The sequence below is a fragment of the Delphinus delphis genome, chromosome 12 (genome assembly GCF_949987515.2).
Source record: "Delphinus delphis chromosome 12, mDelDel1.2, whole genome shotgun sequence".
Classification (NCBI taxonomy): domain Eukaryota; kingdom Metazoa; phylum Chordata; class Mammalia; order Artiodactyla; family Delphinidae; genus Delphinus; species Delphinus delphis.
In genome coordinates, this window is record NC_082694.2 from 51,588,002 (window position 1) to 51,602,081 (window position 14,080).

A 14,080-nucleotide genomic window follows, 5' to 3' on the forward strand; every position below is an offset into this window, starting at 1 on the left:
GGTGCCCTTACAGTTTCCTTCCGCAGATGGGGGAATACTATTCTGAAAATGCTGCTGGGAGACCCTAGTGAAGCAAGGAAGAGTGATGACTGAGCTCTAACTTAGTAAACACTCTTAGGTCACACACCAAATGGAGTATCCTTCATTAATGCCTTACTCCTCCCAAACAATGGATAAGAAAATATACCACCCAACTGAGTGTTCTAACCTAGAACTGAGATATTCTAACAAACACAACATAATGACCTCTACGAGTTGTCTTTCAGATTATCACCCACCTAGCTCCAGAAACACACACACCCATTACACCAGACTACACAAAGGAAATGGAACAAAATAAACCCAGGCTTAGAACTCCAAAACGGGATAATGAAATCAAGAAGCAAGATAAAAAGAATAAGGAAGGGAAGTTAGATCCTAGCAATATCATTAAAATACAAATAAATACAACATAACAAAGAAGAGGAGAGATACTGTTGAATCAAATTACCTGTACTGCCATAGTAGAAAAGACTTGATATAATCAGAGAGAATTCACATGAAAGAGATTAAAGTAATTAGAGAGGAGAAAGTAAGTATGGAAGATACTAGAAATCTTCAAAAACTCCACTATCCTAGAAATACTAGATAAAATATTATAAGCACTTTTTCAAATAAGTGTATAGTTGAGTTAGGGAAAACTATGTCTGAGCTCCTGCAAAGTGGAGAGTCCCCAGCATAGAGCAAGGCTGGGGGACCATGTTAAAAACCTACCTCATGAGATATGGTAACAATTAGGGAAACGTGCCTCTATCAGCCTGGGTCCCTGGAAAAAGGAAGGCAGGGGCAGAATCTCCTCTCTGACAATGTGTGACTAAAAGCCAGCCTTTACTATATATAAAATAGATAACTAATAAGAACCTACTGTCTAGCACAGGAAACTCTACTCAGTACTCTGTAATGACCCATATGGGAAAAGAATCTAACAAAGAGTGGATATATGTATATGTATAACTGATTCACTTTGCTGTACAGCAGAAACTAACACAACACTGGATATCAACTATACTCCAATAAAAATTAATTTTAAATAAATAAGTAAAAGCCTGCCTTCACTGGAGTTGGGATTTCAAATGTCTGCTGTATGTCTCAGCAGTGAAAAAGGCTGCTGGGTATGGCCATTTCTATTATCCCCTCCTTCTACAGTGACAGAACTGACAATTTTTCATGAGACACGTAGCTACTAAGAACAAAGACTACATTTTCCAGCTTTGCTTGCAGCTGGTGTGGGCATGTAACTAAATTCTGACCAACAGAATGTGAGCAGGAATGATGTGTACCATTTCCAGAATGTGTCCTCATCTTCCCCTTTAGTCCTCTCCCATTGGCTGGAATAAAGATAAGGTAGTAAGCCATCCTGGACCTTGAAGATGAAGGCAACACCCTAAGGATGCTAGAGAAGTAAAGGGGAGACAGGGTGCAGAGACAGTGGGGCTGCCCTGCCAGCCCTGTGCTGCTATGCCTACACTGTCGTGATAGAAAATGAAACCCCTATTCCTGTTTAAGCCACTGTTATCGATTTATTTGAGGTTTCTTTTTCAACAGCTAAATCTTTGCCCTAACAAATGTAGAAAGCTACAGGCTGAGAAATAAATGTGTTATTGGGTTAATTACATTTGTAGGGTATAAGGCAAAAGCAAATTTTATCTGAGAGGATATATGATTTGCACAGAAGGAACCCAGATAAATGAGAATTCATAATCTAAACATACATAACAGACAAGGAAACAAGCCACCACGAGTAAGAGAGTCAAAAAAAAAAAAAAAAAAAAACGGTAAGACTCAGCAGAAAGAAGGAACAGATTTAAATGCAAGAAATTTTCGAGATGGAATATTAAGAATGGGAATGGAACACCTGAGCAAAGAACAAGCTACTACTTAAAAAAAAAAAAAAGACTAGGCAGACTTAGAAATGAACCAAACAACCTCTATAAATGAAAAATATAATCATTAAAAAAAAACAAAACCCGGGCTTCTCTGGTGGGGCAGTGGTTAAGAATCTGCCTGCCAATGTAGGGGATATGGGTTCGAGCCCTGGCCCAGGAACATGCCACGGAGCAACTAAGCCCATGGGCCACAACTACTGAGCCTGTGCTCTAGAGCCTGCACCACAACTACTGAGCCCATGTGCTGCAACTACTGAAGCCCACCCGCCTAGAGCCTGTGCTCTGCAACAAGAGAAGCCACCACAATGAGAAGCCTGTGCACCGCAACGAAGAGTAGCCCCTGCTCGCCACAACTAGAGAAAGTCCACGCGCAGCAACGAAGACCCAACATAGCCAAAAATAAATATAAATAAAATAAATTTATTTTAAAAAACCCAATGGGATTGTTAAACAACATATTAGAGCTGAAGAATGAGACCATCTGAAATAATCACAAAGAGAGCAGCACAGACACGTGGCAGAAAAAGAATGCAAAAGTCTGACACATGTCTAATCATAGCTTTAGAAAAAAAGAGTAAACACAATAGTCAAAGAGATAATGACTAATAATTTTCCAGAACTAATAAAAGACATGAATTCTCTGATTAAGAAAACACAGCAAATCCAAATAAGAAAAATAAAAAAGAAATCCACTTTTGGGCCCAGTGTAGTAAAAGGAACCAATATCTGGGATCAAAACTTGTCAACAATAATAGTGCAAGCCAGCAGACAATGCAACACAATCTTACAGGTACTAAGGAAAAGTAGCTGTCAATGTGGAATTGTACACTCAGATAAAATATCCTTCAAGAACAAGGGTGACACCAAGCAGGGGTTCGGGGGTGGGATGAATTGGGAGATTGGGATTGACATATATACACTAATATGTATAAAATAGATAGCTAATAAGAACCTGCTATATAGCACAGGGAATTCTACTTCACTCCACTGTACAGTAGAAACTAACACAACATTGTAAAAACAACTATACCCCAATAAAAAAAAGAACAAGGGTGAAATACAGACATTTTCCAACAAACAAAATCTGACTAACAGACTCCCCCCCACCAATAAAGGAACTCCTAAAGAATATCCAGGAAGAAGAAATGAACAGCAAAGAAAATGGTAAGCAGATGGGCAAATCTTAACACTGACTATAGAGAAATCTAAGGGGTAAAAAAGATAGAACTAAAATATCAACCAGTAATGAAGAAATATAATCTGATCTAAGGTATTCTAAGGTCCTAGTATTCTGGGGGAGAAGTAAGAAGATGCTGATAACGTTTTTGACTTTGATGAGTTATGTATACACATTTTTAAAAAAAATTTGTGAAGAACTTCAAACCAGTGCATGTGTGATAGGATAGAGGAGGAGCATAAGAGGGAAAATGGGAATTTTTAAAACCCAATCAACATAAAATTAAGAAAGAACAGGTAAGGGGAACCAGGAACGATAAGAATCACAAAATAATTCGGTAGAAATAAATCCAAATTGCCACTTTAAAAAAAGAGATTATCAAATTAAACTTTCTTTTTTTTTTTGGCTGCTATGGGTCTTCGTTGCTGCGTGCAGGCTTTCTCTAGTTGCGGCGAGCTGAGCCACTCTTCGATGCAGTGCACAGGCTTCTCACTGCGCTGGCTTCTCTTGTTGCAGAGCACAGGATCCAGGCACGCGGGCTTCAGCAGTTGTAGCTCATGGGCCTAGTTGCTCCACGGCATGTGGGATCTTCCCACACCAGGGATTAAACCCACCGCCAGGCAGATTCTTAACCAATGCACCACCAGAGAAGTCCCTATCAAATTAAATTTTTTTTAATTTTTTAAAAATTTATTTATTTTATTTATTTATTTTTGGCTGTGTTGGGTCTTTGTTGCTGCCATGGGCCCCCTCCAGTTGCAGCGAGCGGGGGCTACTCCTTGCTGAGGTGCACAGGCATCTCACCACGGTGGCCCCTCTTGTTGCGGCATGCGGGCTTCAGTAGTTGTGGCACACGGGCTCAGTAGTTGTGGCTCGTGGGCTCTAGAGTGCAGGCTCAGCAGTCATGGCACACGGGCTTAGTTGCTCCACGGCACGTGGGATCCTCCCAGACCAGGGCTCGAACCCATGTCCCCCGCACTGGCAGGCAGATTCTCAACCACTGTGCCACCAGGGAAGCCCTCAAATAAAATTTTAAAATAAATAAAATCCAGCTATAAGTTTTTACCTAAACCAAAAAAACTCACGAAGGATGGGAAAAGATATACCATGTAAAAAACAAAAAAGAAGGACTCTGGCACTGCTTTCTTATGATCAGACAAAATAAATCTGAGGCAAAAAGCATTACATAATAATAGCATTACTATTATTTAAATATCCCTAAGAATGATAAAGGTTCAATTGCCCACACACACACACACACAAAATGACAGCTCTGTGCCTTGAAAACATATGAAGCAAAAATGTACTGAATTTATGAAGACATCCACATTTCTCTCAGTAACTCAGCAGATTAAAATTAGCAAGTATCCAGACAATGTGAACAAAACAACTAAAGCTTTATCTAATGGACATATAGAGAACTCTGCAACCAAAATTAGGGAGCACTCATAATCCACACACACATGGAGAAGTTTTATGAAACTGACACACACCAAGCTTGGAAATTTAAAAACTTACTTCTAAACAAAAACTTACTTCTAAACAAATGACAAACCAAAGAACAAATAAATGATAATGGAATAAAGGACTTAAAACTAAGTAAGAAATTGTAGCTCTCAAAACGTATAGGATTCAGTCAGCTAAAACAACACAATGAAAGGAAAGTATAATCTTAAGTGCTTACTAAAAAAGAAAAGGCTGGAAAAGTAGTGAACGCTCAACTAAAGAGGCTGAAAAGAGACCAAATTTAGATGAAATATATATGTAAGAATGGAAATTAATGGGAAAAAAAAAAAACCAAAGATACAAAAAAGGATTTTAAAGGTCGATTTAGACAAGTTGATTCTCTAAAAAACAGACAAACTATGGAAAGGAAGAAGTGTCAAGGAAGGCACAAACAAATTATATTAAAAATAAACAGGAAATCTATCTGCAAATACAGCAGTCCTTTTAAAAATAATAAGCAATCACTATGAACAACTTTTAGCAATTGGAAAACTCAGAAATATATATCTACTAGAAATATATTCAGAATATAAATAGAACACTTACAACTCAACAACAGAAAGACAACACAATTTAAAAATGAGCAGGGCTGCGCTGGTGGCGCAGTGGTTGAGAGTCCGCCTGCCGATGCAGGGCATGCGGGTTCGTGCCCGGGTCCGGGAGGATCCCACGTGCCTCGGAGCGGCTGGGCCCGTGAGCCATGGCCGCTGAGCCTGCACGTCCGGAGCCTGTGCTCCGCAACGGGAGGGGCCACAGCAGTGAGAGGCCCGCGTACCGCAAAAAAATAAATAAAAATTTTTAAAAAATGAGCAAAGGATCTGAAGAGACATTTCTCCAAAGATATAAAATGATCAACAGGTACTTCCCTGGTGGCGCAGTAGTTAAGAATCCGCCTGCCAATGCAGGGGACACAGGGTCGAGCCCTGGTCTGGGAAGATCCCACATGCCGCAGAGCAACTTAGCCCGTGCGCCACAACTACTGAGCCTGCGCTGTAGAGCCTGCGAACCACAACTACTGAGCCCGCATGCTGCAACTACTGAAGCCCACACGCCTAGAGCCCATGCTCCACAACAAGAGAAGCCACAGCAATAAGAAGCCCATGCACCACAACGAAGAGTAGCCCCCCCTTACCGCAACTAGAGAAAACCCGTGCACAGCAACGGAAATCCAACGCAGCCAAAAATCAATCAATAAAATTTAAAAATAAAATAAAATGATCAACAAATACATGAAAAGATACTTATCATTAGACACCAGGGAAATGCAATTCAAAACCACAATCAAATACAACTTCATACCAACTAGGATGGCTATTAAAACAACAAAACAAAACAAACAAAAACCACAGAAAATAACAAGTATTAGCAAGAATGTGGAGAAACTGGAATCCTCATATATTGCTGGTGGGAATGATAAATGGTGCAGGGACTATGGAAAACAGTGTAGTGATTCCTCAAAAAGTTAAACATAAAATTACCATATGACTCAGCAATTTCACTCCTAGGTATATACCTAAAAGAACTGAACAAATTACTTGTACATGACTGTTCAAAGCAGTACTATTCATAATAGCCAAAGAGTAGAAACAACCTTTAAGTCCATCAACAAGTGACTAGATAAACAAAATGTAGTATATACATATAATGGAATATTACTGAGTCATAAAAGAAGCCAGTCACAAAAGGTCACATATTGTATGATTCCATTTACAAAAAATGTCAAGAATTGTCAAGTCCATAGAGATGAAAAGTAATTAGTGGTTGCCAGCATCTAGGGAAATTGGGAAAAGTAAGTAACTGCTAATGGGTATGGGTTTTCTTTCGGTGGTAATGAAAATATTTTAGAACTAACTGGTAGTGGTTGCACAACAGTGTAAATGTACTAAATACCAATGAATAACACGCTTTAAATTGGTTAATTTTATGTAAATTCCCCTCCAAAAAATGTAATCATTGGAAAGAAAAAAAAAGAAAAAATATATTTATGGATAGAAAGACTCAATGCTGAGAGGGAGGAGATATGGGGATATATGTATACGTACAGCTGATCCACTTTGTTATAAAGCAGAAACTAACACACCATTGTAAAGCAATTATACTCCAATGAAGATGTTAAATTAATTAATTAACTAATTAATTTTAAAAAAGACTCAATGTTGTAATGATGTTGATTCTCCCCTAAGTTAATCATTAAATTAAATGCAATTTTAATCAAAATACTTAAGACAATATTATTTATAAAGTTTAGAAATAACCAATAGCACATATTAATGATATGATGAAAATATTAACATTAATGAAATGCATGAAAATTATAATAAACACCAATTTCAGGATAGCATGCAATTCTGTGGAGGGATGTATGCAAACAGGACTTTATAGTGTGCATACAAATGTTGATTATATTAGTATGACAAGTATTTTATAATCAAAATTTTAAACTTTTAAATACCTCAAAAAGGGGGAAAGTGGATGGAGAAATTAACAGGAGAAAGAATGTGGATAGAAAGAAGGGGAAAGGAAGGAAAAGGGGTGGGAAGAAAGAAGGAAAGAAAAAGAGGTCAAGGCCCAGAGGGGGCCAGACAGAGGAAAAGGGGAAGGTGAAAGTGGGGAAAGATAAAGGGGTGAAGGAAAGGGAACAGGAACGAAGAATTCTTCAGGCATCCAGGCAGAGCAGATTACCTGGAATGCGGGGATGGGGAGGCGGGTGGGAGGACAGGGCGGTAGTAAATCAAAGTGATAACAGACATTTCATTGACACTGAATGTCAGAAGATAGTGGTGCATCACCATTAAAGTTTAGGAAAGCTGTAAGTATAATAATAAAGATTTGCTCGAGAATAAAGCTAAAAGACAGATATGCTTATCAAGCATGAAATAATTCAAGGACTATAATATCCATCAACCTTTCTTTTTAAAAAACCCATAACACCTGAAAAACAGATCTAGCCAAATAAAAGTGGAATCAAGCATTTTAAGGCCAGGAATGAAGAAGCCATGGTAAAAGGACATGGTAAGCACTGAATCCATTTACATATAAACATGAACATTAAACAGCCTGGAAATTGGAATTAAGGCTACAGACATGTTGTGCATATTTTAGCCCTGGCCAGTGTAAAAATATAACTATTAATAAATACCAAGAGGTATGAAGGGAGTTCTACAGAAGCACATACAAGAGTGGTTAACTGCTCAACTTTCAGAGCAGGTAATTAATACTCCAAAATTGAAATATGTCCTTCAAAGAAATCTCCAATCTCCTCATATTTTTCCTAATGTAAGTTTCTTTAACCTATGTTTTAGATTATTTTCCCTCTCTTATGGTAAAAAATTATTCATCTGAAGTTCAACAATTCCCTCCCATAATTTTTTTTTTCTGTTACACTGAAAACCATTAGGTTGGACGTCTATAGTATAAGCTCATTTCTCTATCTATGCATCTGTCTGTACATAACCATAAAAAGACCATTAGCTGTACCATTAGCTGTGTCTCAATGGAGGCACTACTAGGATTTTGAGTGGGACAATACTTTATTGTAAGGGACTAAAACACAAAATTTCAACATCTGTCCTCTAAACCTTCAATACTGCCCATACTTGAGAAAAGACTAAATGTTAGTTAACAGTTATTTCTGGGTGGTAGATGTGGAGGATATTTTTAACTACCATCTCTCTACCTTTCTGCATTGTGTGAATGCTATTTTATATAGGTATCAGTTTTACAAAAACAGTGTTTTGTTTTTTATAGGACAACAATAAGAAAAAATGCCAACATTTTGACAGTTAATTCTAGATGGAAGAATATGAATACTTCCGTGTTTTGTATTTCTTTTTCGTTTCCGAGTACAAAAACTTTAAAGTATTTATATTTAATTTAAAGTTATAGTTAATTTAAAGTTATAAAGTATCTTTATAACTTACATATACTTATACAATAATGATATAGTTGTATGAGGATTATTTAATTGTGGTTTTTTAAAAACTATTTCAATTTCTTCTGTCCCAGTATTTTCAATAAAAATTTATCTAAAGTCATTACTTTTCCAATAGTAGATGAATTATCAGTAATAAGTGTATGTAAAAACTAAGATTCAAAGATAAAATGGTCCAAATACATACAGAAAGGTTTAAAAATTTAATACATCTCACTGAATCACCCAATAAACAAATATTGTTTACATTTTTGTGAAAAATCATTGTTTTTTTTGAACCCTGTCTTGGGGTAGTTTTGCTCTACATTTACTTCAAAAATGGAAAACCCGGGGCTTCCCTGGTGGCGCAGTGGTTGAGAGTCCACCTACCGATGCAGGGGACACGGGTCCGTGCCCCGGTCCGGGAATATCCCACATGCCGCGGAGCGGCTGGGCCCATGAGCCATGGCCGCTGAGCCTGAGCGTCCGGAGCCTGTGCTCCACAATGGGAGAGGCCACAGCAGTGAGAGGCCCGCGTACCACAAAAAAAAAAACAAAAAAAACCTTTCTATAAGATTTATGGAAAGCAGCCACAAAAAACACCCAACACATTTATATAAAAAGCTAAGCCTAGGAAAAAACAAAAATTAACCCAACCACTCATATAAATGACTGCTCCTCTCATCACATGAATTCTTAAGTGCACAGGTAGAAAATATGAAATCATACATGAAATGATTGATATCCTCTTGAGGTTTTTTCAAAGTGGTTCTGAGTCACGTAACTGAAATACCTAAATTCACTACAAATATCTACAATGACAGTGAAGGTTTGAATTCACCTCATAACCTGAGCTAAGTTTAAAAGTTTGTAACTGAGAATAAAGACAGAATCTTAGGAGACACTCCTGGTGGTCTTACAACAGTTATTTCCCTCCTTCTCCCTTCCCAGTAGTGCTCTTACTTTGTGTATCTCCAACTAGAGAAATAACCTACCCCTTGTATCTTAGGCCAAACATCCCATTCTATTTCTCTGGCCACAATCATTGCTTAAATAGTCCCATCAAGGCAAACTTCAGGATTCTTTCTTGGAATATGGCATGAACTGCTACTGGTAGGTAGCCATCCTAGAGCCAAAAGAGGAACCAGCCTTAGGTCAAAATTTAAATCATAAAAAAATAGAAGAGATCAAGAAATTAGGTCCTTTGGATGGCCTCACAGAGCTGCTGAATAAAGCGACTCTAAATAAAGCCTACCGTATCTCTAGACTTAGAATTTCATGAGCCAAGGTATATTGAGAGTTTAGATTACCTGCAAAAATAAAGAGTCCTAACTGATATTAAGTTTAACCACAAATAATCTACTCAGAAAATTTTAAAAAAGCAAACCCATAACTCACATCTTACTGGCACAGTACTTAATGTTGAAGGGGTCCACAACATGTCACTGTGGCATAAAAATTATATTGAGATGAAAGCATGAGAGTAGACTTTGTTTCTGAACTCTCTTATCTCCCTAAAAGCAGAGCCTCCCCAAAGAACTCAATTGTTGTTAAGTCCTTTCCCAGGGAGATTCACAACCAGGGAAGTCAAAACTATCATATCTTCCATCTGTTCTCCAAAGAGCTCATTTATCTTTCCTAAAAGCCATTTGTTTTACAATAAGTGCCTTTTCTCCCACTCCCCTTCCCCTAATATTCCCAAATTCTAACAGCTTCCTTGAGTCACATTTTTCTGTGAACTCCAAGTCTGTTCTCTTGCTAAATTTTTTTTTTTTTTGGTCAGTTTAATTACCAGTCCCCCAAACAATGAACCTAAGAAAGGACAGGAAAAGTTTTCTTCCCCTACAAAGTTAACTACTTAATATTCTACTTTCAGATTTAAAAACTGGGGCTTGTCGTATCTAAAGTGACAGCAATGAAATGAGGACAAATGACCTCTTCTTTTGCAGTCTATATCCAACCAATTATTGCACTGCTTACCTTCGCAATCCACTCTTCCCAGACATTTATAAAATCTTATAACGCTCTAATCCCATAGCGTCATTCAAGAGTGAACACTGACTACTATTTTACAGTCACAGCAAATTCTAGTTTAACAGATATGTGTCAAGTATTTCAGAGCAAAGTAAAAATCCTTAACCCACAATAAGCATAATACAATGGAGCTGAAGAAAGCACACCAGGGCTGTTAACATTGTTCATCTGAAAAGAGGGAAGGAGGAAAATCAAGGACGGTCATTTTTGACTCTGTATTTCTTTCCATCATTTTGTTTCACTTGTTCTAATACTATATGTTCCATTTATAAGTAGAAATGCACTAAATAAAGGAAAACAGTTTAAAAATTTATATCCTGGTATTTTAAATCTCTTTCTGGAAAACTACCCACAAGCACACTAACCTACAAGTAAATGAAAAAGACTGCCCTATCACTGACAAAATATTACCAGAAAAGAAGCATTTATACCTACACACACACACACACACACACACACACACACACACACGTGTGCTTCTAATATCCAAAGAGCACAGAGTAAACGAGGTTTAATTTCTTTAAATCTCAGTTAATGATCCAGTAAAAACAAAATAAATCAATATCATATATGGCAAATGTTAACTCCACTTAATCCAGTTATCAAAAAGAATGCAAAGAATCTAACTATTCTTTAATAAGAATAATGTAAGCACATATTTCCTGCATGATTATATTTAACAGGAAAGTTAGTGTAAAAAATTTCAAAGTATTAGTATTTAGAGTCATGGTTAACTTTTTAGTATACAACCACTCAGGAGATACACCCATACTCTAACCTCCTCCCCCAAAGACCTTCTCTACGTGGAAAAAAAAACAAGAGAAGCTGACTTCTCTTACGTTCTATGTTTACCTCTATACCTTTCCCTTTTCCAGTGACTATAACTTTCCTTCTTTCTTGGAATTAAAACAAAACTCAGCTTGCACATGTGAAATCTTTTATCTATGAAATTTCCTTTAACCAGGCCACTTATGCCCAACATTCACTTCCTCTGTTAATCTTTCTTAATTTTCGTCCACTGAAATGATTGTTATTAAAAAAAAGTTTAAAAACCTTTTCCCATCACTTAATCTTACATCCACTGTCTCAAAGGTGCCTTACAAAAGTGTCAAAATTAAATATTAAAAAGAGAAATCTGGAAAGTTTTCTGATGTGCCTTTGCCTTTCGAAACTATTCTGCCGCTTTTAAAGAGTATATTGCATACCTGATCCATATCTAAAGTTGTTTCTATCATTTCCTGAAACTTGGAGAAATCAGAACGAAGATCAATAAGAGGAGTCACAAAAACTGCCAACAACAATGCCTGATGTTTTCCTAAAAGAAAGCAAAAAGTAAATAAATAAATAAATAGGTCCTATATTAAAAATACAAAACTACAAATCATGAAAATTTGCAATAATGAGCAGCCTTTGATCCCCAAAGCACAAACTGTGTAGCAGATCTCTGAAGTTACTACTCACTCAGGTATCTTAATTCAAATGTGTTTAGTACTTATATAGTAAGGGAGATGATCTGGCACTCAAAGTTTCCTACTAATAAAACACTGCCTGCCCTGCATGTCTGTTAATCGCCTTCAGAAGAGGTACTATAGATGCAGAAACGTGACATTAATTACAACCAAATGAATAGCGTTTCTTTTTAGATTTAATAACCCAAAGTTGAAGTCATTAAAATAAAATATCTAACTTACCTTATAAATCCCTAATTTCCATTAATAATACAGTGCTCCAATTAACAGAGGTTAAATCAAGCCACAAGTAAATGGAACTTCGCTTGATGCTGTTCAAGAGCACATGCTGGGGAATTATGTGAGGAGAAGTAAGTGAAGCAACAGGGTCTATAGTGTGAAAGGCATGAGTAGAGAGACCTGGAAGCCAATCCCTGCTCTGGTATCTATGGCTCTGTGATCTGGAGCCTCCTTTTCCTTGTCTATTACAATGGGAGTAATAACAACAGCTACCTAGAAGATGAATAAATAAGACAACTATGCTTAGTATATATACAGTAGTTGACACAACAGAAGCTCAGCAATAGTTACCACGCATTATTATTGGTTATAACACAAGGATTTTCTTCTGATCTCCAATAAATTCCCTTAGGAGAATGCTGCAAGTAATCTCTACCATACTGCATTTCACTCCAAAGCAACAATTCCCAACATTTTCCAGACGTATTGGTAGCTCTTGATTGAGAAAATGATGAAAACGTTATGATGGCAATCAGTAAAACTATTGAGAGAATTCATATTTTATTATTAATCACAACAGCATCTAGACATACTTAGAAAATAGTACATATGTGTGAAACATTAGACAGTCTATAAACAACTTTGCCCACATAATGTCTGTTGTGCTACAATGCCTGGTTCTTTATTCTGAATTAGCTCATATGCTATTGGTAAAGAGGGGAATGATGGCAGCAAAACATGGTGGTGGCACTGGTTCACGAATGATTTTTCCCCCAGCCCATTAATGTCTTGAAGAGATCAAGGGAAAGCTTTCACACAATTAAGAGTAAGCTTAGCAACATACAAAGACCTCAGAGTAGCTGGCTTAATGACCATTATACTTTCCACTATGTTAAGGTATGTGGAAAGGCTGAGTATAGATGAAGAGTACAAAAACATTTGCCACTGTTTAAAAAGAAATTTTTTATTCAACTGAATTCTATATACCCGGTTCAGATTTTTTTTTTTTAAATAACTTTATTTATTTATTTATTTTTAACTTTGGCTGCGTTGGGTCTTCGTTGCTGCGTGCAGGCTTTCTCTAGTTGCAGAGAGCGGGGCCTCCTCTTGTTGCGGAGCACAGGCTCTAGGCGCGCGCGGGCTTTACTTGTGGCATGTGGGCTCAGTAGCTGTGAGCTCGTGGGCTGCAGAGCGCAGGCTCCATAGCTGTGGCGCCTGGGCTTAGCTGCTCCGCAGCATGTGGGATCTTCCCGGACCAGGGCTTGAACCCGTGTCCCCTGCATTGGCAGGCAGATTCTTAACCATTGTGCCACCAGGGAAGTCCCCCGGTTCAGATTTTTAACTTTGCTGAAACTGACATTTGAAGCAAATGCCCTCAAAGGGCATCTCGAAGGAGGAAATGAGCCCCAGACTTTAAAGCTGCAAGGTGTCACTTGATGCTGGCTACAAATGCAATGGAGATTTACGCAGGCTATTGCTTTTATTAAAGGTTAATGCTTTTGTTATTAATCACTTAAAATTTTTCATATTTTGAGGTCTACCTTATCTCTATTTTTTTCTGTAAGTTCTGTTTTCTAGCACAGGACTTCGAAGAAGGTAAGGTTTTCCAAGAAAACACAAGTGGTATTATTACAGAAGTACCTGTATAAACTTCAGAATATGTCCTCTAGCCCCTCACACCTTGCTGCAGCTCTTCTCAGAGTTAAAGTCCCTTCCTCTGCTCACTTGTTCCATATCCTGCAAAGCCTTCACTAGCATCTTGAATTCCTTCCCCTACTTGTAATTTGTACTGAGCCCCACTTGGCAATTTCCAACTGGGTTTTTCTTCCCCCAATTGGTT

The 14,080-nt window shown here is 37.6% G+C and overlaps 1 protein-coding gene across 2 annotated transcripts in view; it reads right to left on the reverse strand.

Moving 5' to 3' along the window:
- The window catches only part of MSH2 (mutS homolog 2), a 72,572-nt gene that overhangs the window by 16,565 nt on the left and 41,927 nt on the right, over positions 1–14,080 (reverse strand). For both annotated transcript variants that reach the window (XM_060026669.1, XM_060026671.1), the window contains exon 8: positions 11,758–11,867. In XM_060026669.1, the coding sequence (XP_059882652.1) occupies positions 11,758–11,867 (110 nt within the window). The remainder of the gene's footprint in view (positions 1–11,757; positions 11,868–14,080) is intronic.